Below are 22,127 nucleotides of genomic sequence, written 5' to 3' on the forward strand. Positions count from 1 at the left end.
CCAAACCCTGGCAGCTCCCCCCAAACCTTCACACACATATTCCCCCCAAACCCTCACACACTTACACACACGCTGGCAGCCCCCTCACTACCCCCCACACCCCCAAACCTTGGCAGCCTCCCCAAAGCCCAACCCCCAAATCATGGCAGTCCTCTCAAAGCCTCACACAAACACAAACACACACACAGACACACACCCAAACCTGAGAGCCCCTCAGTGCCCCACATACCCCCCCCCGTCCCCAAGCCCCGGCAGCGCCCCAACCGCCTCACCTGCCTCCCGCAGAGCCGCGTCCCGGGCGGGCGGTGGGGCGGGGCCGGGCCGGGCCAGGCCAGGGGCAGGCGGTTCCAGTTCCGATCCCGATCCCAATCCCAATCCCGATCCCGGTCCCTGCGCTCGGCGGCGGCGGCGCTATGGCAACTGCCCGCGGGGCCGGGCGGGCGGAGCGGCCGCCATGGGCCGGGCGGGGCAGCACCGCCCCTGGCGGCCCGGAGGACTCGGCGGCGCCCCCCGCCGGCCGGGAGGGCAGCGCGCGGCGCGGCGGCTGCGGAGGCCGCGTGTTCGAGACCCGGGCGGGGCCGGGGGAAAAGGAGGGGACACGGGGGGGGGGTCTCTTGTGTTTCGGGGGTGTCCCTGCGGTGCGCACGGGGTTTGACTGCGTTGCATGGGAAGAGGATGTATACCGACAGATCACAGAATCAATCGGGTTGGAAAAGACCATCAAGTCCAACCTATGATCCAACACCACCTTGTCAACCAGAACATGGCACTGAGTGCCACGTCCAGTCTGTCCTTAAACACAAAGGTGACTCCACCACCTCCCTGGGCAGCCCATCAAAATGTCTAATTATGCTTCCTGAGGAAAAATTCCTCCTAATGTCCAACTTGAACCTCCCCTGTCGCAGGTTGAGACCACGTCCTCTCATCCTGAGGATACACCCACACAGAGACAGCCAGATTGACACAGACATGTACACACAAATATGCACACAATACATATAAACACACACTTATATGCGTGTTTTATACATATTAAAGGCAAATAAGCCCTTAGTGCCAAAAGGCATCCCTGCTGCTTGGGTGAGAGATGCCCTGTTTGCCCTGGATGGGTTTCATTGCCCTGCTCCAAGCCTTTCCAGTGCTTCCCCAGCTGTTTTAAGCAAGGGGAAGAGGCAGGAAGTGGGGACATCCCAAGCTCTGCTTTACAGGGCTGCAGAAGTGCCTGTCTGAGCATGGAGGAGAAAGGCTGAATTAGGATATTGAGGTCAGGAACTCTTTTGGGTCTAATTTTACTATGCAAATTTAGGGCAAATGAGCTTGAGTAAGAAGTCAGGTTTTTCCAGATCAGGTAATAGACTGCCATAACCTGAGCCCTTCTGGTGTCCCCACGCCAAGCAATAACCAGCACCCACAGCAGCAAGGCAGCCAGAAATTCAGGACATCCCTGTGACCTCGGCAGCACAGGGAGAGGAGGAGCTGCCACACGAAACTCAGCCAGGCCTCATATCTCACCGTCCTCCCCCACCCATCCAGCTGTTTCCCAAGATGGCATAAAACTCCCACAGCTGTAATTAGCTGATTGCCAAGGAGAGAAAATCCCCCCTGGTCATGACTATGCCTATGAAAGCTGGGATGGGAAGCTTTGGAGGAGCCCAGACTTCACATCCTCACCTTTCCAGACAGGCTGGCCATGTCCCTGTTGAATCACCATCCCGTGACTCCCCAGTGACTGAGTGCAAGAGCAGAGTTTCTTCTGTCATGTCTCAGGGGTCACAGGAAAGATGCACACTGGGCACATGGCTGGTCTCATGCTGAGCCTGATAAGGGTTCAAAGTAGGTTGTTCCTCTTCTCATCCTCCTGCTAGTTAGGGGAAAGAAACATCCAGAAAGCCCTCTTCATTCAAATACAACCCAAGAGGTTTCTCCTTGGCTCTTCTCTGCTTCACACTCCCTACCCTGAGAGCTTTGCTTCCCCTAAATAACCACAGACAGAGAGATAAAATAGTAGCACAGTTTTGGTTGAAATTTGCATGCACCAGCTCTTTATTCACAGCTCCAAGAGATGCACCAAGCTAAATTTCTGCTTGTAAGGACCAGCCACATCAGCACAGGAAAAGCATCCTCCAGCCAGGCTGCAATCCCTGGGGCCAAACCTCCCCTCCTGGGCTTGGAAAGCCCAGAAACACAAATAAATACACGACTTTAAAAAGTTTTCGGTAAAAATTACGTATTTAATGGCTCAGCTCATGTTGCTTTGGCACGTTCCCCTACTCAGCAGGACCTGCTGGGATCACGGCCTTTCCCACGGCCATGCACACGGAGCTGCAGTGGCTGGGTGGCCACGATGGAGGAGGTGGGACCTGCCCCCTAAACCACAGCCCTGGGAGCACCAAGAGCTGAGTTTCACAAAAAACAGAACTCTTGACATGTTTCAAACAAAAATCCACGCTGAGACCTGGTGCTGCCTCTTGGGAAACCAAAATGTGTGTTCACATATCCCTTTCAACTGCCCCTTCCCCACAGCAGCTATTTGCTCAGGAATACAGGGCTGTACACTGTTAATGTCTACTCTGGATGCATTAACACACAAATTCTGGCTAGATCAAACTCCTCTTTGCCCAGTACAGCCCTAGAAGGCTCCAGGAGTTGTGCTGCTGTGTTATTAGTTTAATGAGCATGCCTTGAATTAGTTCCAGCCCCCAAATTCAACATCAGCAGCCTTGAAGTACAACCATGGCTCAGCTCACCTGCCAGGGAGGTCTCTTATTATGCAGAGGATGAGGGTGTCTGAGACATCTGGGATCACATCCCAGCCTCCTGTCTCCTCCCCAGCACCACATAACTGCCCAGGAGGTTGCCCAGAGCAGGCAAGAGCAGCTGGAAAGCGCTGGAGAGGAAGGAGAGATTATTTCAAACATCACCACATGCAATTGAAGAGGTCCTTGAGCATCAGGCAGGACCAGCTGGTGTCAGCCAGGACTCATCAGCCGTAGCTGATCCAGACCAGAACTTCCATCAGTTATCAGCAAGTCTTTATGCAGCACAGCATTGCCCCAAAAACACCAGCAGCTCCCCACAAGGCCTGGTGTTACTCTGGGGAGAAGGTCAGAGCAAGCACTCAATTATGTCCCTGCTCATCAGCAGCCTCTCCCATCCCAGTCTGTCCCACTCCAGCCTGTCCCAACCCAGTCCTGCTGAGGACTAACCCTCAACATTTTAATTAAGTTCCCAGCAGTCACCTTTAATTGGATTCCAGCTCTCAACAACCACAGTGTGCAACAGCTTTTTCCTTTTATTTCTGAACCAAGACCACTGTGAGCTGCCCAAGGACCATCAGAGCTCCAGGTCCAGAGGGCAGCGAGTCATGGGGGGAACAAAACCACCACAGGGAGTCATGGGTTTGTGCAGGGACAAGCCAGCTGGTCCCCAGCCAACACCTGAAGACAGGGCTGGCTCTGCAGGGTGAAGACAAGCCTGCAGCAGAGGACAGGAGCTGGCTCTTGTGCTGCCCACACAGTCCAGCCACTGCAGGCAGCGCCTGCTGAGCACGGAGATCTCCGGGGAACCCCACGCTCAGTTTCTCCCCCCAGGCAGAAGAACAAGAGGTTCTTCACGTTGGTCCAGGGCTGTAGGACCCTCAGAGTCAGTCTGTACAACCTTCAGTGTGCTTGCCTGCTTTTGTGCAGCTCTCTTGGACCTTGACATTTGCTTTTCCATCACATCAGAGCCCCTGTGTGGGTGTCACAGGGCTCGGCTCTGACATATCACCATTTCCAATGTCCAGCTCCACCTGTAACCCTGTTGGCTGCAAGGAGAAACAGAGAGAAGCTTAACCTCACACTGCTGGGACTCTACATCACTCCACCACCTGCCCCAGAGCCAGAAATCCCCAATTATATCCCCCTGAGGATTTCTTTCTGCTGGTGCCCCCATTTTAACTTGGTCTGATGAACCCAGAGATACAAATAGACAATGCAATTTAGCAAAGAAAGAACATATTGCTCTGAGGCATCCCCAGACACACCATTATTTAGCACATCCAGGATGGATTTCACTGCCCAGCACACCACCACATCCAAACCTGTTTGGATCAGGCAGCAGAGGAGGCTTGGAGTTGGGAGGCCTAGGCAATGCTGCCTGTACAAAGGCAGGAGTCAAGCCAAAGTCCCCTCTGCAGCTGTAGGAGCCATTTCCATGGGACCCACACACCATCAGGAGAGCGAGACAAGCATGAGGAACACAGTGACCTGCACTGGGAGTGGTGCCACTCATTTAACCTGCCCACAAATACAAGCTCAGGCTGTTGGGACGCTCCTCTCTTCCACAGTGTACAGGCAGGCTGCAGGAGCTCCTCTCCCATCGCTGTGGCTCACCCAGCGAGGCTGGATCCTGCCTGACCCTCTGCTCCAAAGTCAGGGCCGAGTCCCACAGCTGCTCCTCTGTTCCCAGCCCAGGGAGCCTCACCTGGCGGGGTGACTTGGCCAGGGCAGCCACGCGCCGTGTCGTGCCTTTGTCCCAGGCGGCTTCTTTGCTCTCCAGCAGCACCCGAGTGCTGGGCACGAAGCTCCAGGAGCGGCCAAGGGCTGGCTTCAGCGGGCCAGTGCTGCTGTCCCTTGTCACCTGGTTGGTCACCTGCAGCACAAACAGGCTTATCAGTGCCCAGGAAAAGCAGTGCCACTCGGTGCAGTGAAACACTGGAGATCACGGCCAGTCTGAGCCTTCCTTCTTGGCACAGCTGTGCCATCCCCTCTAAACACAGCCCAGACAACTGGCCCACACAGGTACTCGGGTAGGAGCTCGCTTGTATCTGGAAGCTGCATCGCTCCTGGTGCTGAAGCCACCCAGAGGGTTTAACTTGGAGCCTCCACGTGTCCTTCCAGGCACCTCCTTATCACTTTATCAGAATAAAGGGCAGGACTTTCTTGGTGCCTTCCAGTGCCAGGCTCAGCAGACCACCACTCTCTGTTGTGGCCTTCCCAGTTCAGACACCTAAATTGTGGTCCCAGTAACCTGTCTGGCTGCATTGGCAAATGCAATTGCTTGGCCAAGAGCTGGGGAAACTGGAGCAGGGCCCCTTCCAGTCCCCAGCTCCCTTAGGATGATGCAATGCCCTGCAGCTCCTCCAAGGTAATTAAGAGGTTACCCAGGACGCTGGCCAGCCCCTTAAATGAACGGTGTTATATCAAAAATAAACACAAACAACCTTTCAATCTCCCTGCCTTGCTCAAAGCAGAGAATGCCATGTTGGCTGAGCACAGCAATAGCAGGAGGCAGCAAACCAGCCCTGGTCTTGCTCCACACTCACTGAAATAAGACATCTGTGGGCTGCAGAGGCACAGAGCTACATCAGGGAGCAGAGCACTGTGGGGTACAAACCTCTTGCTCCTGCTTAGCTGGGAAGGGGGTGACCTCTCCCAGGGGCTCCAAAGCCTCTCCGTGGCTCAGGGCACACACCAACACACGAAGGACAAAGCACAGCAACACTCACCACAACAGCAAGGCTGAACTCCCTGGCCAGTGTCTTCAGCTCCCTGGCCAGCTGCATCATGATGGCCAGACCTGGAGGAGGACAAAGCACGTGGGTGTTTTGGGATTGACTCACAAAGTGCATCCTGGAGGCAGGTGACATCTAGATTTGCATGAGCACTGGATTTAGTGCCAGTGCTGGTGTTCATTGACATCTTCACCAGACCAATCCCTCTCCTTTTCTATCTTAGAAGCCCCAAGGCCAAAAAAAACCCACAAAAGCACCAGGAGCTCAGACAAAGCTGGCCAGGTTGATTTAGCAGGTACAGGACCCATCTATCCAGCTCACAGCTTCATTTCCTACACTTGTGGCTGTGAGGGGACTCCCTGTGACAGTACTAGTTGCCATCCAGGTGTGCAAGTCCCTCTGGAAGGTGTTTGAGGGGCCTCCTTGGCATCCTCACTTCTGATTTAAAGCCCCTTCTGGCAGAAGGAGCCTCTGGGGAGCTCCACAAACTGTGCCAGCAACTGTGATGTATCTGTGACACTGCAAGCAGAGGTTTTAACATATGGACAAACAGTTTAGTGCCTCCCCTGTCCCCTGGACAGGTTTCAAACCACTGCCATGATCCATGGCCACAACCAGCTTGAACGTTTGCTGACAGCACTGCCAACTGACTCCCTCTTTATCCAGTCCCAAAGACGGGAGCAGTCACATCCCCATCCAACCTGTCCCAGCCCCAGCTCCAGGCACAGCACACCTGGGAGGAAGATGCTCTTCAGGACAAGCAGAGAGCTCTGCAGCCTCCTGGCACACCCTAAGGACACAGCTCACCCTCTGACTGCCTGCCACCCAGCAGTGGGTAAATCACAGCCGACACTGAGTCGATCACCACGATCTTGAGAGGCCCCGTGGAGCTCATGACCTGAAAAGAGGGACCATGTGCAATGTGGAGTTGCAAATCCAGCAGTCTGGGAGGTTGTGAGCTGCACAGAGGTTCAAATGCACCCAGGACGAGGTGATCTGCAGTCACTTGCCAGGCACACCCTGCAGCCCTCCCCGCAGCTCTGGGGAGGGGAGAGGGGCCCAGACCCCCCCTCATACCTGCTGGGAGAGGCGATCCCGCAGCTCCTGCAGGGCGCTCAGCATTTCATAGACGTCGAACACACGGAACACCTGGATCCGCTGCAGAGCCTCCAGCTGTGGCACAGAGTGGCATCACCCACAGCCTCACCCCCTCCAGGACTTGCCATATTCCCTCTGCCCCAGCTGCCACCAGCTCTTTGCATTCACACCATGACACAGAGCCCTTATTCTTCCACATTTGCCTCCAACTCATGAACACCATTGTCCCTATTCCACTGATGGAAGAAGTCACCTGGATTGAGCTCAGGGAGCAAAAGTATGTGCAACCACAGCAAGTCCTCCCCTTCTCCCAAGGTAAACAACAAAGAGCAGTGTCTGTCCTGAGCATGGCACCCACTGGGCCATGGGAGGAAGAGTCTGGACCCAAAAAAGCCCATGAGGACAAAGGCAGAGCTGGGCAGACAAACTGTCCCTGGGGGTTGTCTGCAGGCAAGAGCAAAGGCAGTTTTAGTGCAAACAGAGGGACCAGCTCCAGGGGAACTTGCCTGCTCTTCCTCATCCTCTGTCTGTGCTTGCAGCATCTGGTAGAGACGGGAGGCAATGAAACCTCCCGTGGAGTCGAGAAACAGGACGTGCTGCTTGAGGCCGAGAGACACACTGGCTGCAATGCCTAGACACACCTGGAGGGACAGGGACATGTCAGCCAGGCATCATCTTCACCCCACCTGTCCTCTCCTTGCTCCTGTATCCCACTCACCTGCGTCTTCCCACTGCCCGGTGCTCCCATGAGCTCTGTCACTTCCCCCGTGTACAGCCCAGAGTCCAGGAGCTGGTCCAGGCTACGGGTTGAACACAAGGTGGGATTATCAACACCCCTTCAGCCAGAATGGCAGGGGCATCAGGAAGCAGCAGTGCCCAGACACTTGTCCCTAGAGTCCCCTTCCCAAACGCAGACAAGCCCCTGGGCATGGCGTGGACACCACCAACCCCGCTCAGGGCATCACCACACTGAAACTCAAAGTCTGTGCTGGCAACCAGGGCCTTGTGCAGCAAGTCCAGCCCTGGGCAGATGGGTGATGTACCCACCTTGGGTTCCCAGTGGGCAGGATGGCCGTGGAGCTCTTGAGCTCCTCGTACAGGTCTGCTCCGTTGGCAGGGAAGGCAGAGAACTGGGCCAGGAGCACACGTCTCACTGCAACCAGTGCCTGGGGGGCAAAGAGGTGTCTGGAAACAGGACTGAGCAAGTCCAGGGCCAGCATCTGCTGCAGAAGCTTCCCCCAGCAAGGCCATCCAAGCCATGAGGGGATCAGCTCTGAGATCCCTGATTAATGTACCAGGACGTAGGAGTTCTCTTTACCTTGTAAGACAGGGAACACTTCTGGGCAACATCCTCCAGGTCTGACGACACAAAGTCCACCACTGCAAACAACATGAGGGAAAAGAGGTTGGAAGCCAAACCTGGTCAGACCACGAACACTGGAAGTGTCTGTGCCCTCTGCCAACACTGCAAGTGGAGGAGCAGGATATCCTACATTTGAAATTTTTCTCTGAGACGGCCCCGTCACCCATCACAAAACAAATTGTTTCTTGCAAAACAGATCAGGGAGAGCAGCTGGTAAAAATTCTCCCTGCTTTGTTCAAGAGCTGCCCAGCACCACCTTTTTATTTCCCTCTAAGGGCAGAAGGTGCCCAGGGTGCAGCGTGGGAGGAACTTGGGCTTTTGTCAGAGGGAAAACTGCACAAATCCTCCCAAAATACCTTTGAAAAGCCATATTTGATCAACCCTCAAAAAGCTTTTGCAGAGATCTCTACTTTGTCCTTACACTCTCCTGAATCATTATATCCACCCAGGGGGACCCAGAAGACATCCAGCAAGTAGGACATGGAGGGATATTCCACCAACAGCACCCTTCCAGGACGTGGGATGATGTGGGCACACCAAATGTGCAGGGGATGATGTCCCCCAACCCAAGGCCCCGAGGCCACCCCGTTACCCGTCCTGATGCCATTCGCCTTGAGCAGCTGGATCATCTCTTCGGTGAGACCAGGGCAGAGCCCAGCCCGCAGGACCACCATGTCCACAGCCACGGGGGCGGGAGAGACCTGCGGAGGAGAGTGGATTTCATGGAATCACTAAGGTTGGAAAAGACACCTAAGATTATCGAGTCCAACACTGAGCCATGTGCTGCCCTGGATGGTGCCTGCCCCTGGAGCTGGGGAGAAGCCGCTCAGGCTGCGACTGGGACGGGTGGTTACGGTGGGTGTTTAGGGTCCTTTTAGGGTCAAGCATCCCCAAATCTCGCACGGGAGCATCGCCGCGGCTGAGCCAGCGGCTCCTGCTGGGGGAGGGCACAGCGGGCGGGGGGAGCCCCATCCCCGGACAGGAGCATCCTCCCCATCCCCATCGCCATCCCTCTCCAGCAGAGCCCCTCGATGTGCCCCAGCCCACCCTCCCGCCCTGCGCACCCCGAAGCCCCGCACCGGGAGTATCCCTGCCCTGCCCTGCCCTGCCCGCTCCCTTCCTGCTTCCTGCCGCCAGCGGAAGGGCCGGGACGGCTCCTGTGCCTGCTCCCACTTTTCGCAGCCCTCTCGGAGTTCCCTTCCCCGGCTCCTCCGCCTGGGTCAGCAGAGCCCGGGGGCCTACAGTCAAATCATTCCGGGATCCAGTGATTTTCCGAGGGCTGGGTCTGGCCAGGCTCACCAGCCAGTGATGCAGGGTGGAAGATGAAGGCGCACGGAGGGGGGGGGGGGGTCTTCACAGCCCCGCAGGTGTGGGAAGCCGTGTGCCCTTCCCTGGCTGCCCGGGGCTTGAATTTCTCCTGGACAAGCTTTTTTTTCTTTTTTTTTTTTTTTTTTTTTTTTTTTAATTATTATTATTTTTTCTTTCCCATCCGAGACCTGAAGAGGGCTCCCGGCACTCACTGCTGAGCCTGCCCTGCTCACCCTGCACTCTCAGCTCTGCCTTGAGCATGAGTGGCATCAAACAACATTTGATTTTGTAACTCAGTTTACCTGCAGTACCTGCTGTGCTGCTGCTTCTGACAATGAATTGTTATTCTGGCTGACATGAGAAAGGCTGTGCTGTGTCCCAGGAGTACTGAAATAAAGCCAGACGAGCCCTCCCTGGTACCTAAAGCCACATGGGAATGGGTTTCTGGTGTGTTGATCCATGTGAATCCTAGAAAAACCACTGAGTCTATCCAAGGCAGGGATGGCCTCTTGCACCTTCCATAGCTGCTGTCCTTGTGCCTTGGACATACCTCTGCAGTGGTGAAGGTGTGTGAATTGCCCTTGATGCAGTGCCTGCAGCTGCAGTGCAGGTGATGTGCTGTGAAGGGATTTCCAAATTACTTTGGAATCACCTCCTGCCTGGATACCAGGGGCCAAGCAGTGTCACTGGTGCCAGGTGAATAAAACAGGAGACCTGGCAGGGCAGTCCTGTGCCAATTCTTGCTGTGTAAGATCCACAAGCCACAACACAGATCACAGAATTAAAGACGATATTTTTCCTCTTGTGACGAGCCCGTGCTCTCCCCATCCTTCTGCCACTTCTCCCATTTGGTTTACAGTTGGGATGCTGGTGGGGACTCTCGGGAAGGCAAAGCCTGCGTTTTGGGGGAGATAAGTCCCAAAGCAAAATTCCTGATTCATTGTGACCCCTGGGAAACAGGGTGTGTTGAAAGGCCCAGCTATTTAGGAGCTCAGTGCTGCTCTGGCTACTGGTGTCACTCAAATTGAGCCACTCATCACAGCAGTGGGCCAGTACGTTCCAGTACAGTGTGTGTTCCAGTCTGTGACAATGGGCTGCTGAAAAAGGGGAGGTGGCAGTGGGTGAGATTTCCAGTGGGATGGGCTCCCATAGGCCCTGTGAGAAGGAGCAGGCAGCACAGGGTGTCAGTCAGCTTTCCATCCCAGGGAATTCTGGAAGGTGCTGGGCGCTGTTGCAGCTGCTGGCGTGGGGCCGCTTGTCCCCGAGGCTCAGCTGTCTCATGCTTCCCTAAATAGAAAGGGAAAAGGGTCTGAGCACTGTAATGGGGGTCAGCCATCCCAGCCGGGGGCTTTTTTGGCATGAAACCCCCGTGTTCCTGCCCCCCACACCCTGTGCAGCTCTGCAGGCAGAGGGAAGCTGGGATTTGCTCTGGCAGGTGGGAGAGGATCCCCTCTTGCTGCAGAGAGGTGCTGCCCACGTGCAGGCAGGTGCCCCCCCCGAGCTGGCCCTGGCTCCCAGCCCTCCCCAGGCATATATAGCAGAGGGGGACAAGGAGGGGACAGGCTGTGGTGACAGGTGACGCTGACAGACAGCAGGAGCTGCCAGCTCCTGCCCAAACTTGGAGTGGGAAGCAAGCTCTTTCCTGAGCCCCACGGACTCTCCGTAGTGCTGGCAGACTTCTTCAATTCCTTTTGTTGTTGTTGCTTTTCTTTCTTGTATTTAATTGACTCCTAAGGACCTACAGCAGTGGGAAAAGCTTCTGAGAAGTCACAGCCTGGAGGAGCAATTTAGCTCTTGATTTTCAGAACTCTTCAGTCTGGTAAGCTGCTTTTATTAATGTGTGTGTTAATTATATGTCAGTCTCGTGGTGAAACTCAGCTTGGGGCAATAGGCAGGCGACCTCGGGTGACACAGGCAGTTGAAAATGGGACCCAAATTGATGTTCTTCCTTAGAGCTCTCCAGATGGAGGACCCCATCCAGCTGAAGGAGGAGGGCAATAAATATTTTCAGGCCAATGACTACGAGAAAGCCCTTCAAAGCTACACTCAAGCCTTAAAGCTCAACAAGGACAAGGCGCTGCAGGCGGTGCTGTACAGGAACAGGGCAGCCTGCTTCCTCAAAAAGGTGAGAAAAGCTCCCAGTTCTCCTGGGCAGTGCTCGAGGGGAGAAGAGCAGGGAGGCTCACCAGTTGTGGACTGTGTGGTTTGTCTATTTATTGAATAGGGTGTTTGCAAACTGGTCTGAAATTACATGTTCTGGGCTTGTGCTAGAGCTGTAAAGCCTCCTCCTTGCTTCCATCCTGATGGGGCTCAGCATGCAGGTTCAGCTCAGAGATGGTCCCACTTAATCACTTTGAAGCAAAGGCTTTTGGCATCCAGGCTGCTCCACACTTACCAAAGAGCTCTGTAAGCCATAGATTGGGATTGCTTTTGCAGTCTGTCCCAGTATAAGAAAAACAGGTGAAGATATTTAGTAAAACAAAAAGTTATTGCTATCTGTACCAAAATTGTCTCAGCTTGTAGCGGCCTGTTGTGGGAACTGAGCAGATTGCTTGCATGTTCCTGAATTTTCTCTAATCCAGAAGTGACACCAACACAGACCAAGGCTGTTGTGAGCATTCCCTCTTTCTTCAGTGCCCACTGTCCTGCTGCATCCTCAGCAAAGTGTGTTGTTTCACCTGCACCACGCACCCCTTCCCTTCCATCAGTGATGCAAAGGTACCTCAGCTCCCCTTCCCTTCCCTAGGCTGCTGCTGGCTTCACTGGGATGTCCTGTTAGGAATTGGGAACAGAGGGGTCAGTGTCCATCAGGAATGGGGACATGCTCTGCTATTCCATGCCTAACAACTCTCTCCTTTCTGGTTTAACAGGAGGAATACGCCAAGGCAGCCTCAGATGCGTCTAGAGGTGAGGAGGGGGCTGTTTTGAGAAACGAGAGCTGTATTGCTGGGTACATGTGCTCAGCCTGCTCTCACATCTGCTTTTGGGACACTGTGGCCTTATCCCTTAATGTCCAGTAACACCCAAGTGCTGAGGCCACAAGGGAATTACTGGAGGTTCAAAAGACAACGTACCAATTCGGTGGGATGGTGCAGTCGGTGCTAATCAGGCACCAATTCACGTACAGTGTCAATAACAAAGCAAATCCCAGTTAACACAGGCCATTCCCAAGCAGCAAACTCTGATGCCTGGTGTTTTGGATCACTTTCCCAGCTATTGACATCAATGCTTCGGATATCAAAGCCTTGTACCGGCGCAGCCAAGCTCTAGAAAAACTGGGGAAGTTGGACCAGGCGTTCAAAGATGCTCAGAAATGTGCCACCATCGAACCCCGCAACAAGAACTTCCAGGAGACCCTGAGGCGGCTGGGGGCCAACATCCAGGAGAAGGTAAATGCTGGAGGAGCAGTCCTGGATTCACAGGCTGGGTGTGGGAAGTCCTTGCTCTGGGTTATACCAAGGGGTTGTTGGTCATACTGGAAACTTGTAATGGTGTAGGGGAATAAATAGGCTCCATTAACTGGAAGTTCATACTTGATGTGTATAAATCTGAGGACTGGGTTGAATGGTTAAATTAGAAAGTGTGGCAGCTCCCTCCAGAGGCTGGCCTGCTCCTGAGTGTCTTAAAAGGGTTCTGGCAGGGAATTGGGCCTGCTTTGGACTGGGTCTGGCAGTTGCCACATTGACACAGTTACCTTTACAGGGCTGCTGTGAAGAAGCCCTTGCATCACTAGGTACTGTGAAATAATGATTTAGGGCTGTCCTGTCCATTCCCATGAGTCTGAGATGGGTAATGGGTGCCGATAGCTGAGAAGTGATACCTGTTTTGTTATTCAGCTTAAATTGTCTGTGGTTTGAGGGTCTGGGGTGTTCTCGAAGCAAAAAAAGGAATATTGCTCCTCAGTTTTCTCCCTGTGATGCTCCATGCCCTCTCCCCCTTGGCACAGCTGCGCATTCAGTTCTCCACGGACTCGAGGGTGCAGAAGATGTTTGAAATCCTGCTGGATGAGAACAGTGAGAAAGAAAAGCGAGAAAAGGTGAGAACTGCTCTGCATTTGAGAAAATGGCTGTTTAATGTCAGAGGCTGCACCAAGGAGCAGAACAGAGTTCTTTTCCCCACCTCCCCTGGATGGAGGATGAGGGAAGGAGCTGGGAAATGAACTGCACTCAGAGGGACAGCTGAGAGGAGAAATGTCCCAACGAGGCATCATCCCTACGCCAAGGGAAGGTGGCCAAACCTCCCAAAATATCAAAGGTGGGATCACACTGGACTTCTGCTCAGGTCCATCTCTGCCACCCTTTAAATGTTCCACTCCAAGCAGTGATCCACTCTTCTTGGGCACAGTGAAGGGATCCCACGTGCACCTGGATAAACTGTCTGGGGGGTCTGAGCTGGTCTGCTGCATCTGTCAGGAGATGGCCAATCCACAACTCCCACCAGGACCTCCCAGAGCTGCCTGGAGATGTTCTGGAGGCCTGAGTGTGCCACTGACCCCTGTCTCTTCTGTCTCCCACCCAGGCTGCAAACAACCTCATAGTCCTGGGGCGGGAGGAAGCAGGTGCTGAGAGGATTTTCCAGAATAACGGGGTCAACTTGCTGCTGCAGCTGATAGAAACCAAAAATCCTGAGCTGATCCTGGCAGCCGTGAGGACACTTTCGGGAATGTGCACGGGACATAAGGCTCGGGTAAGAAGAGGGTGCTTGGGACCTTTGCTGCTATTGTCTTGCATCTGGGGGAGTGGGAAATTGCAGTATGTTTGTGAGCAGTGGGAAAAAAAATTAAAACTCTGCCTTGTACTGACTCAGGAATCACTGAGGAAAACAGATTCTTTGTCCCAGCTGAGCCTGATCTTTCTGAAGCACACAGGAAGGAAAAGCCTTTGCTAACACTGTCCTGCTCTCTCCAGGCCACTGCCATTCTCCATTACCTGGGCATCGACAGCATTTGTATGTGGATGTCGGTAGACAACGAGGAAATCTCCCTGGCTGTCTGCAACCTCCTGCAGACCATCACTGACTGCCTGCTGGACCAGGGCAAAGAGGAGCACCACGGCAAGGAGGAGGCTGTCGTGTTAGGTAACAGCACATGGGGATCCCTCCATCCGGCTGGAGGAGAAGTGGGCTGAGCAGAAGAGCTCTGCTCCTGGGATGCCCACCCTATTCCTTGTTCTTTTGTGAAGTGGGGCCTTTACCCTTCAGCTGTCCAGGATGACAACCTGCACACAGCTCTTATCCTCATGCATAACTTAAATACCTCTATTCGAGCCACACGATGGCTTTGAATGGTTTTCACAGGGTTCAGCTGCTTTCAGAGATAATTTCTTGTAACTGGCCGCTACTGTTTTGCTTCTCTGTAGACACTAAGAAAGATTTGAAGATGATCACAATGCGTTTGCTGGATATGCTGGTCAGTAAGAGAGTGTCTGGGCAAGGGCGAGACAGAGCTCTCAACCTTCTCAACAAGAATATACCGAGGAAGGACCTGAAAGACCATGACAACAGCAGGACCATCTTTGTCATCGACAATGGTGAGCCCTTCCCTGCCATCCTGTTCTGATTTGGGAGATGTGGAGCTGTGTGTTCTTGCGTGCATACCTGTAGAACTGGTATAAAATAAAATATATATATAAAAAATATATATAAAATATATATGTATATAGAGAGAGTTATATATATATATAAAATATATATATAAAACTCTCTATAAAATAAATCCTGGAGCAAAGTTAGACTTATTATCAGGAAATAGTATTAAGAAAAAAAGAACCCTGTGTATGAGAACAAGAATTTTTGAGTTTCTGAAGAGTTGACTAACATCTCTGGTTAGTTTTTTCCAATGTATTTGCTAATGTTAGGAGGATTTGGCTTGGATAAATTGTCTAGTTTAGACAGGATGAGATGAGCACCTGCTGAGCTTGGTGGATCCACAAGCTGATCAGTTCTAAAACTGGGCAGGGGTGAGGGATTTGTGTGCAGTGTGTTTTTATACTAATTCCAGTGCATGTTACCATTCTGATGGAAATTATTTAATTACAGTTCAGCAAAAGGAGGGTTAAGACATCCAGAATCACTTGAAAGTTGCTGAGTTTTCCTCAGTCAAAGCCTCCAGCCTTGGAGGTCAGTAGGTTTAGTGTCTCCTGACAAAAATAACAGATCCAGCCAGAGACCTAATGCAGTTTTGCTTATCTCACTCTGAGAACTGGAAAAAGGCTTGATGCTGCAAACCTGTAATCTCACCAGCAGAAGCTCCTCCCCAGTGAATATCTAAATGTCTTGTCTGTTTAAGACTTATGTGATTAGGCTGCAGAATAATTGAGAACCATCCAAGCTGGATATTTCATGTCAAGAAACCAAAAAATGGTATCTTGAGTTTTGCACAGACCCTCTCCCCTGTAACAAGCTGTATCACTTGATTGCTTCCAGGCTTAAAAAAGATACTGAAAGTGGTGGGCCAGATTCCTGAGATGCCTGACTGCCTGCCCCTGACAGAGAACACCCAGCTGACTGCCTCTGTCCTCCTGAATAAGCTGTACGATGACCTGCGCTGCGACCCGGAGCGTGACAACTACCGGATCATCTGTGAGGAGTACATCAAGTGAGTTGGGAACGGCCTCCTGGGAGCCTTGAGGATGAGATGAGGCACTTGAAGTCCACTTACATTCCAAACTGAGGCTCTGGGAGATGATGATTTGCTTGAGATCCTGTTGGATCACAGCCTTTGCAGGAATCTGGGCTCAGCTCTGTCCCAGATACCAATGTATTTCAGCAGAGGAACTCACTTCCCAGTCTGAGGAAGGGCATTCCCTGCCCAAGGGAATAAGAACTGTAAGTAACTCCTGTCCCACGTGCTACTCCCTCTATCCCATGCAGGAGCAAAATCGACCCACAAGACATGGATAAGACACTCCATGCTGTCCAGATTGTGTCTGGAGTTCTGCAAGGGCCCTTTGACTTAGGCAACAAGCTACTTGGCATGAAGGGAGTGATGGAGATGATGGTGGCCCTGTGTGGGTCTGAGAGGGAGATTGACCAGCTGGTGGCTGTGGAAGCCCTCATCCATGCCTCCACCAAGCTGAGCCGGGCCACCTTCATCATCTCCAACGGGGTGAACCTCCTGAAGGAGATCTACAAGAAGACCAAGAATGAGAAGATCAAAATCCGAGCCCTGGTGGTAAGGATGCAGCCCCTGCCCTTATCACCTGCCACACTCACCAGCTTAACCCCAGACCTGGAAGAGTGGGGAGGTCCTGGGAAGGGGTTGGGTTCACTCACCCCATATGGGTAATGGTTTACCGTGTTTCCCCCCACAAGGAAGAGAGCACATGGATTGCTGGTAATTTTGAAGGCAAAACTGGTTAATCTTCCATGAAAGATATCCAATAGGAGCACAAAACATCCCTTTGCTGTGCTGCAAACTCAACGATCTACAGGGTGTTAGGATGCTTCCTCTTTGCTAGAACTGACTTGACACTTCAGGTGTGGGTCTAGGCTGTTTTGGGCAGCAATACGAGAGGGTTAATGAGCCTTTCTCACTGGTAAAATATTTTCATCCTCCTCAGGGTCTCTGCAAGCTGGGCTCAGCAGGAGGCACAGATTATGGCCTGCGGCAGTTTGCTGAGGGGTCCACTGAGAAGTTGGCCAGGCAGTGCCGAAAGTGAGTGACTTCACTTATTTCTTCAATTGTCCTGTCTTTTGCAAAACACAGTATGTTCCTTTTTCCCATGAGATCCTGCCCACATGTTGCCTTCATGTCCTATTGCTGCCTGACAGCTGACAGTGCCCCCAGAGCCACTGCACTGGGACCTGGAGCTCTTCTGTGCCTGAAGGAACCATATGTTCCTCCTGCCACAACATCCAGAGGAGGCTTCTCCCTTGCTCACTGCCCATGGGAGACACCAGGCATGGTGCCTCCCTCTTTGCCAGAGTGGTACAGCCTGACCAAGTGCTACCTTGCATATGCACAAGTCCCTTCTGAAGGGGAATTTACCACCAAGGAGGTGGGATGAAGTTAGGAAGTGACTGAATGGGCAGTCATTCCTGCAGGCAGTGGATAGCAGGGCATCCCTTGTTTTGTGGGATGGTAAATGCAAAGCAGTGCCAAGTAGCTGTCCTGGTCTGCCTCTCCCTGCAGCATTTACATCCCTCAAGCTGGGCCATGGGAGGAAGGTCATGTCTCAAAGGGAAGCATCCACAGTCTTAGGAGCTGCAGCTGAACCTGAGGACATGTTCGGACCTGAAACAGTCTCAATATCTGTTTTTCCTCCCTCTGTTTCCAAATAAATCAGTCCTGGCTCCTGAGATGGAAATGTGGGTGTTTTTCTCTTTTGCAGATGGTTGTGCAACACCACCATTGATGCCCGCACCAGGAAATGGGCTGTGGAAGGGATGTCATATCTCACCCTCGATGCAGATGTGAAAGATGACTTTGTTGAAGATGAGCCAGCCCTGAAAGCTATGTTTGATTTAGCCAAGGTCTGTCTCCTTTCCTTGTTCCCTCACTTCTCTGGTAGCATCAAGTTCTCCCAGCTCTGCAGCCCTGCACTGTCTCCCCAGTCCGGAGGGGCTGTGACCCCCAATCCCTCACCTCTAGTTAAACAAGAATTTCAGTTTTGCCTGTGCCCTGAAGACACCTCAAGGCTGTTACCATCCTGCTCTTCTCCCAAGACTCAGGATGATTGCTCCTATCTTTACTGTCAGCAACTGCATGAAAACCAAAGCACCAAAGTGTTGACAGCGCTGATGATGTGAAACAGCCTGTTTGACCGCAAAAACTTTGGGTTTTCCTTGCCACGGGCTATAAAGTGGTGGATAAGGCTAGGAACACTTCAGCTAGTGCAAACCACCATGATGGCAGTCCAAAGGGACCCCTTTCCCTGCTGTGTCCTCCTCACCTCACATAAGCTTTTATTTGTCTGTGCAGACAAGCGACAAGACCATCTTGTACTCTGTGGCTTCTGCTCTGGTGAACTGTACCAACAGCTATGACACCAAGGAGCTGGTCCCAGAGCTGGTGCAACTGGCAAAATTCTCCAAGCAGCACGTGCCTGAGGAGCATCCAAAGGTGGGTTGTGCACTGCTGGGGAGCTGGGAGGAGCTGCTCGGATCTGACAACTTTCTTTGGTGCATCCATTGTCACAGGCCTCAGGTCTCCTGTCCCTGAGGCTGAAATTGCTTTGCTCTCCAACCAGGCTTAGCTCTAGTTGGTAGAACAGCAGCTGCTAAGGGACTAATCCTTTTCCAATGTTCCCCCCTCAGGACAAGAAGGATTTTGTGGTGAAGCGGGTGAAGCGGCTGCTGAAGGCCGGGGTTGTCTCTGCCTTGGCCTGCATGGTGAAGGCAGACAGTGCCATCCTGACAGACCAGAGCAAGGAGCTCATTGCCAGGTGCCTCCATCGCTGTCCTGGGAGCCGGGAGCACTGGCCAGCCTGTGTGCCATGGAGAGGGACACCTGGGCTGGCTCCTTGTTTGTGGGGTGGGACATTCTGCCTGGGGGGGAGAAATGAAAGGGAGGTGGAAAAAGATGTAAACCAACATTTTTGTCATAAAAATCTCTGTTCTGACCTTGAAGCAGGTTTACAGGGCTGCCTTGCTAGGATGCACTTTGATTTTTTTAGTCCTCTCTACTGGTTTGGACTGGAATAGAGTTCATCTTACAGGCCTGGAAACTTCTTACTGTGCCATTTGTTGCTTCCCCCTAGAGTGCCACGGGCACTGGGTTAAACATCTGGAATTTGCCTGGTGGCTCTGGCAGTCCTGCAAAAACCTCAGCCCCCTTCCATGAGGGGTATTGGCTGTTGCTGTCCCACGTGGCTGTTCCACTAAGTGTTGCTGTGCTCCTGCAGGGTGTTTCTTGCCTTATGTGAAGATCCCAAGGACCGTGGGACCATTGTTGCTCAAGGAGGTGGAAAGGTGATTACTTTCCTGTGAAGTTAATGTCTGTTGGGAGCCTGTGATGTGCCTCCAGTGAGGGACGGTGACAGAAAAGCACGAGCTGCCCTGGTAGCCCCTGGGGCCACACTGACACTCCAGCCCCATCTCTGCAAGGCTGCAAAGAAGTGATGTTCTTGGAACACCTGTGTGTGAGCTACAGGCTCTGGTGTGGTGCCTATTTGAAAACTAAAGCAAGACGTCACTGTGAGCTGCAGTTCAGACCCATTTCCTCAACAGACACATATTTAGGATATTTTTAAATTATTTTAGTATATTAAGGCAATCCTGTAAGTCTTCTCAGAGCACTGAATGCTTTCCTGTGTGTCACCAGGCCCTGATACCTCTGGCTTTGGAAGGCACAGATGTTGGCAAGATAAAGGCTTCTCACGCTCTGGCCAAAATTGCTGCTATCTCCAATCCAGACATTGCATTCCCAGGGGAGAGGGTAAGCTTGAAAATAATAATAATAATAAAACCAAAAGTATTAATAATTCCTTTGGCAAATAAAAATCCAAGAGCTGGAAAAGCAGTGACATGCCTTCTCTTCTTAGGTTTATGAGGTGGTGAGGCCCCTTGTCAGCCTGCTGAACACAGAGAGAGATGGCCTCCAGAACTATGAGGCTCTGTTAGGTCTCACTAACTTTTCAGGAAGAAGTGATAAACTTAGGTGAGTTGAACTGCTTTTTAACTTTCCTCCTTCTTCAGGAGTGAATGTAAATTACATTTCAGCACTTTCCTTGTTGGACTATGAAGACTGGTAAGTTTGAGCTACCTTTGGCAGAGATCCAAAGCCTCAGATCTAAAAGACTAATAAAATAGGAAAAGGAGAGTGGCACATTTTCCTCTAGAGACAGGAAAGACATGAACCAAATCTGCATTAGACAGGGAATGAACCACATCATGAGCTCCACTGCTGGGGACACTGATTTGTTTCAAGGCCTTCCCTGCAGTTAATACTTGATAAGTTGGTTATTGCTTGACCCGTAACGTGTTTTATTTGACTGCTCCTCAACACAGGTTGAAGATAGTCAAAGAGAAGGCCCTGCCAGATATTGAAAACTACATGTTTGAGAACCACGATCAGCTTCGACAGGCAGCCACGGAGTGCATGTGCAACCTGGTGGTCAACAAAGAGGTAACTCCCTGGGCACCTCACACCTGACTGTGTGCACCAGCCCCCGTGAAGAGACATTCCTAAATGAGATATCTCTGGGTATCATGGGGGCTTTTTTTTAGGTTCAAGAGAGGTTTGTGGCTGATGGAAACGACCGGCTGAAGTTGGTGGTGTTACTGTGTGGGGAGGATGATGAGAAAGTCCAGGTTGCGGCGGCAGGAGCCCTGGCCATGCTTACGGCAGCACAAAAGAAACTCTGCTATAAGATGACTCAAGTGGTAAGAGCATAACTGATTATTGGCAGTGTAGGTGTACCGTGGAAGGGGCCTGGCTCAGACGTGAAAATGCCTCTCAACAGAAAGATTCGCTCTACTAGTTTGATAGTGAGGAGCTCGGTGAAGCTGAGACCTGGTTGTGCAAGCTCCTTGTCCATTTTGATAAATAACCTGAAATTGTTTCACTCAGAAATGAGAAGAGCTTGATCAATAACCTGCTGAGCTTTACAGATCCCAAAGCATCTCTCTTCCCTACACAAATCCCTGAGCACCCAGACCCTGCAGGGCTGAGTGTCTCTGAAGAGCTGTAGTTGGGAACTCTGAGCCCTGTTGTGCTGCACACATGATGATGTTGGACACTGGAGCTTGTTAGAATAAAAATGATTAATCAAGCCAAGAGGGAGGCTCAGGAAGATCAGGGTGGGGGAGTGTGTGATCTGCTTCTGGTCATCTCAGTTGTGCCAATGTTCTGGTCAGATTCTTTGCACAGAGATTATGCAGCAGCCTGAACATGAAACACATTTCATGGGGTGCCAGTGCCATGAAAGGTTCTGAGTTTAGTGTAACAAAAATCGGGTTCAAACCTTTGGAGTCAGGTTTCCTCAGTTAAAGAATGAAATAACCAAAACTGACATGACTGTTGCTCTTCCTTCTGCTGAGAAATGCCTTGCCAAACTCACATTTTTGGTTGAGATGTTCTGCAGATCAATACTCATGATCTCTCTTTCCCTTGAAGACCACCCAGTGGCTCGAAATCCTGCAGAGGCTCTGCTTGCACGACAACATGGAGGTCCAGCACCGAGGGTTGGTCATTGCTTTCAACTTAATCAGTGCTGACAAAGAGCTGGCGAAGAAGCTGGTGGAGTCAGAGCTCCTGGAGATCCTGACCTACGTTGGGAAGCAAGAGGATCACCCCAAGAAGCAGCACATCATTAACGTGGCACGTGATTGCCTCACGAGGTGCATGGATTATGGGCTGATCAAACCTTTCTCTCAGGCATGAGGAGGTGAAAAGCAACAAAAAGGGCTGAATGTGGGGGGAAAAAATGCTGTGGAGAAATATGGAAAAGTGAGAGTCACGAGGAGAGCCTAGTGCCATTGTCAAGGTGTGGAATAGTTTGAGGACAGCTTTGGAGGATCAGAAGCTCTACGAGAAAAAGGAGGGCATTTGCCTGGGAAATTTGGAAAGTGTCCATCTGAGTAATTCCCAGATGGCATAAATCCTTTCTCTGCCCCCATTCAGCTGATAATGATAAAAGCTTCAAGGCCCAGCTGTAAAAGAGTCAGTTGTGTTGGAAATGTTCCAGGAGCCTTTTGGAAGGAAACTCAAATGAGCTGAAGTCTGAGTCCACCTCCAGCTCCTAGTACTTCTGGAATTCCCAGCAATGGTGGAACAGAGAGGGTTAAGTGCCTTCTATTCTGCAGTCAGAAAATAAGTTGGGTTTTAGCTGTGTGCTTCTTTGTTCATTTATGGTAAGTTGTGTGCCAAAGTGTGAGGATGGCGGATGAACTCCTAATAAATTCACTACTTTGTTCCATGTGGAA

At 51.9% G+C, this 22,127-nt stretch overlaps 3 protein-coding genes across 7 annotated transcripts in view; 1 reads left to right on the plus strand and 2 right to left on the minus strand.

The window, feature by feature from the left end:
• The window catches only part of RFFL (ring finger and FYVE like domain containing E3 ubiquitin protein ligase), a 29,158-nt gene extending 28,751 nt beyond the window's left edge, over positions 1–407 (minus strand). For both annotated transcript variants that reach the window (XM_027690763.1, XM_027690764.1), the window contains exon 1: positions 273–407. The gene's annotated coding sequence lies outside the window, so the exon portion shown is untranslated. The remainder of the gene's footprint in view (positions 1–272) is intronic.
• Positions 408–1,690: 1,283 nt separating this feature from the next.
• RAD51D (RAD51 paralog D) lies at positions 1,691–10,635 on the minus strand. 4 transcript variants are annotated; one of them, XR_003535491.1, is made up of 13 exons: positions 9,566–10,635; positions 8,548–8,656; positions 7,911–7,972; positions 7,640–7,758; positions 7,311–7,392; positions 7,099–7,233; positions 6,572–6,667; positions 6,302–6,392; positions 5,489–5,559; positions 4,465–4,632; positions 3,673–3,805; positions 2,748–2,887; positions 1,691–1,861 (listed from the first exon to the last, which is right to left on the minus strand). XR_003535491.1 is itself a non-coding variant. In XM_027690992.1 (12 exons), exons 1-11 carry the CDS (start codon positions 9,809–9,811, stop codon positions 3,722–3,724), a joined length of 1,263 nt encoding a protein of 420 aa, XP_027546793.1. In that variant the 5' UTR covers positions 9,812–10,635; the 3' UTR covers positions 2,033–2,887; positions 3,673–3,721. The 4 variants fall into 4 exon arrangements, 3 of the variants coding, with proteins under 3 accessions (XP_027546793.1, XP_027546792.1, XP_027546794.1); XM_027690992.1 differs by lacking the exon at positions 1,691–1,861 and having other exon boundaries at positions 2,033–2,887; XM_027690991.1 differs by lacking the exons at positions 1,691–1,861; positions 2,748–2,887 and having other exon boundaries at positions 3,272–3,805; positions 9,566–10,634.
• A 249-nt stretch (positions 10,636–10,884) lies between these two features.
• On the plus strand, positions 10,885–22,127 carry UNC45B (unc-45 myosin chaperone B). The gene is made up of 20 exons (XM_027690990.1): positions 10,885–11,082; positions 11,217–11,388; positions 12,134–12,170; positions 12,477–12,652; positions 13,210–13,299; positions 13,782–13,949; positions 14,171–14,339; positions 14,621–14,791; positions 15,687–15,858; positions 16,134–16,434; positions 16,823–16,917; positions 17,594–17,735; positions 18,184–18,324; positions 18,519–18,646; positions 19,106–19,172; positions 19,525–19,638; positions 19,745–19,860; positions 20,211–20,328; positions 20,430–20,585; positions 21,319–22,127. Exons 2-20 carry the CDS (start codon positions 11,227–11,229, stop codon positions 21,583–21,585), a joined length of 2,790 nt encoding a protein of 929 aa, XP_027546791.1. The 5' UTR covers positions 10,885–11,082; positions 11,217–11,226; the 3' UTR covers positions 21,586–22,127.

This window comes from Neopelma chrysocephalum, unplaced genomic scaffold (assembly GCF_003984885.1).
Source record: "Neopelma chrysocephalum unplaced genomic scaffold, ASM398488v2 Primary Assembly neopelma1_82, whole genome shotgun sequence".
NCBI lineage: Eukaryota > Metazoa > Chordata > Aves > Passeriformes > Pipridae > Neopelma > Neopelma chrysocephalum.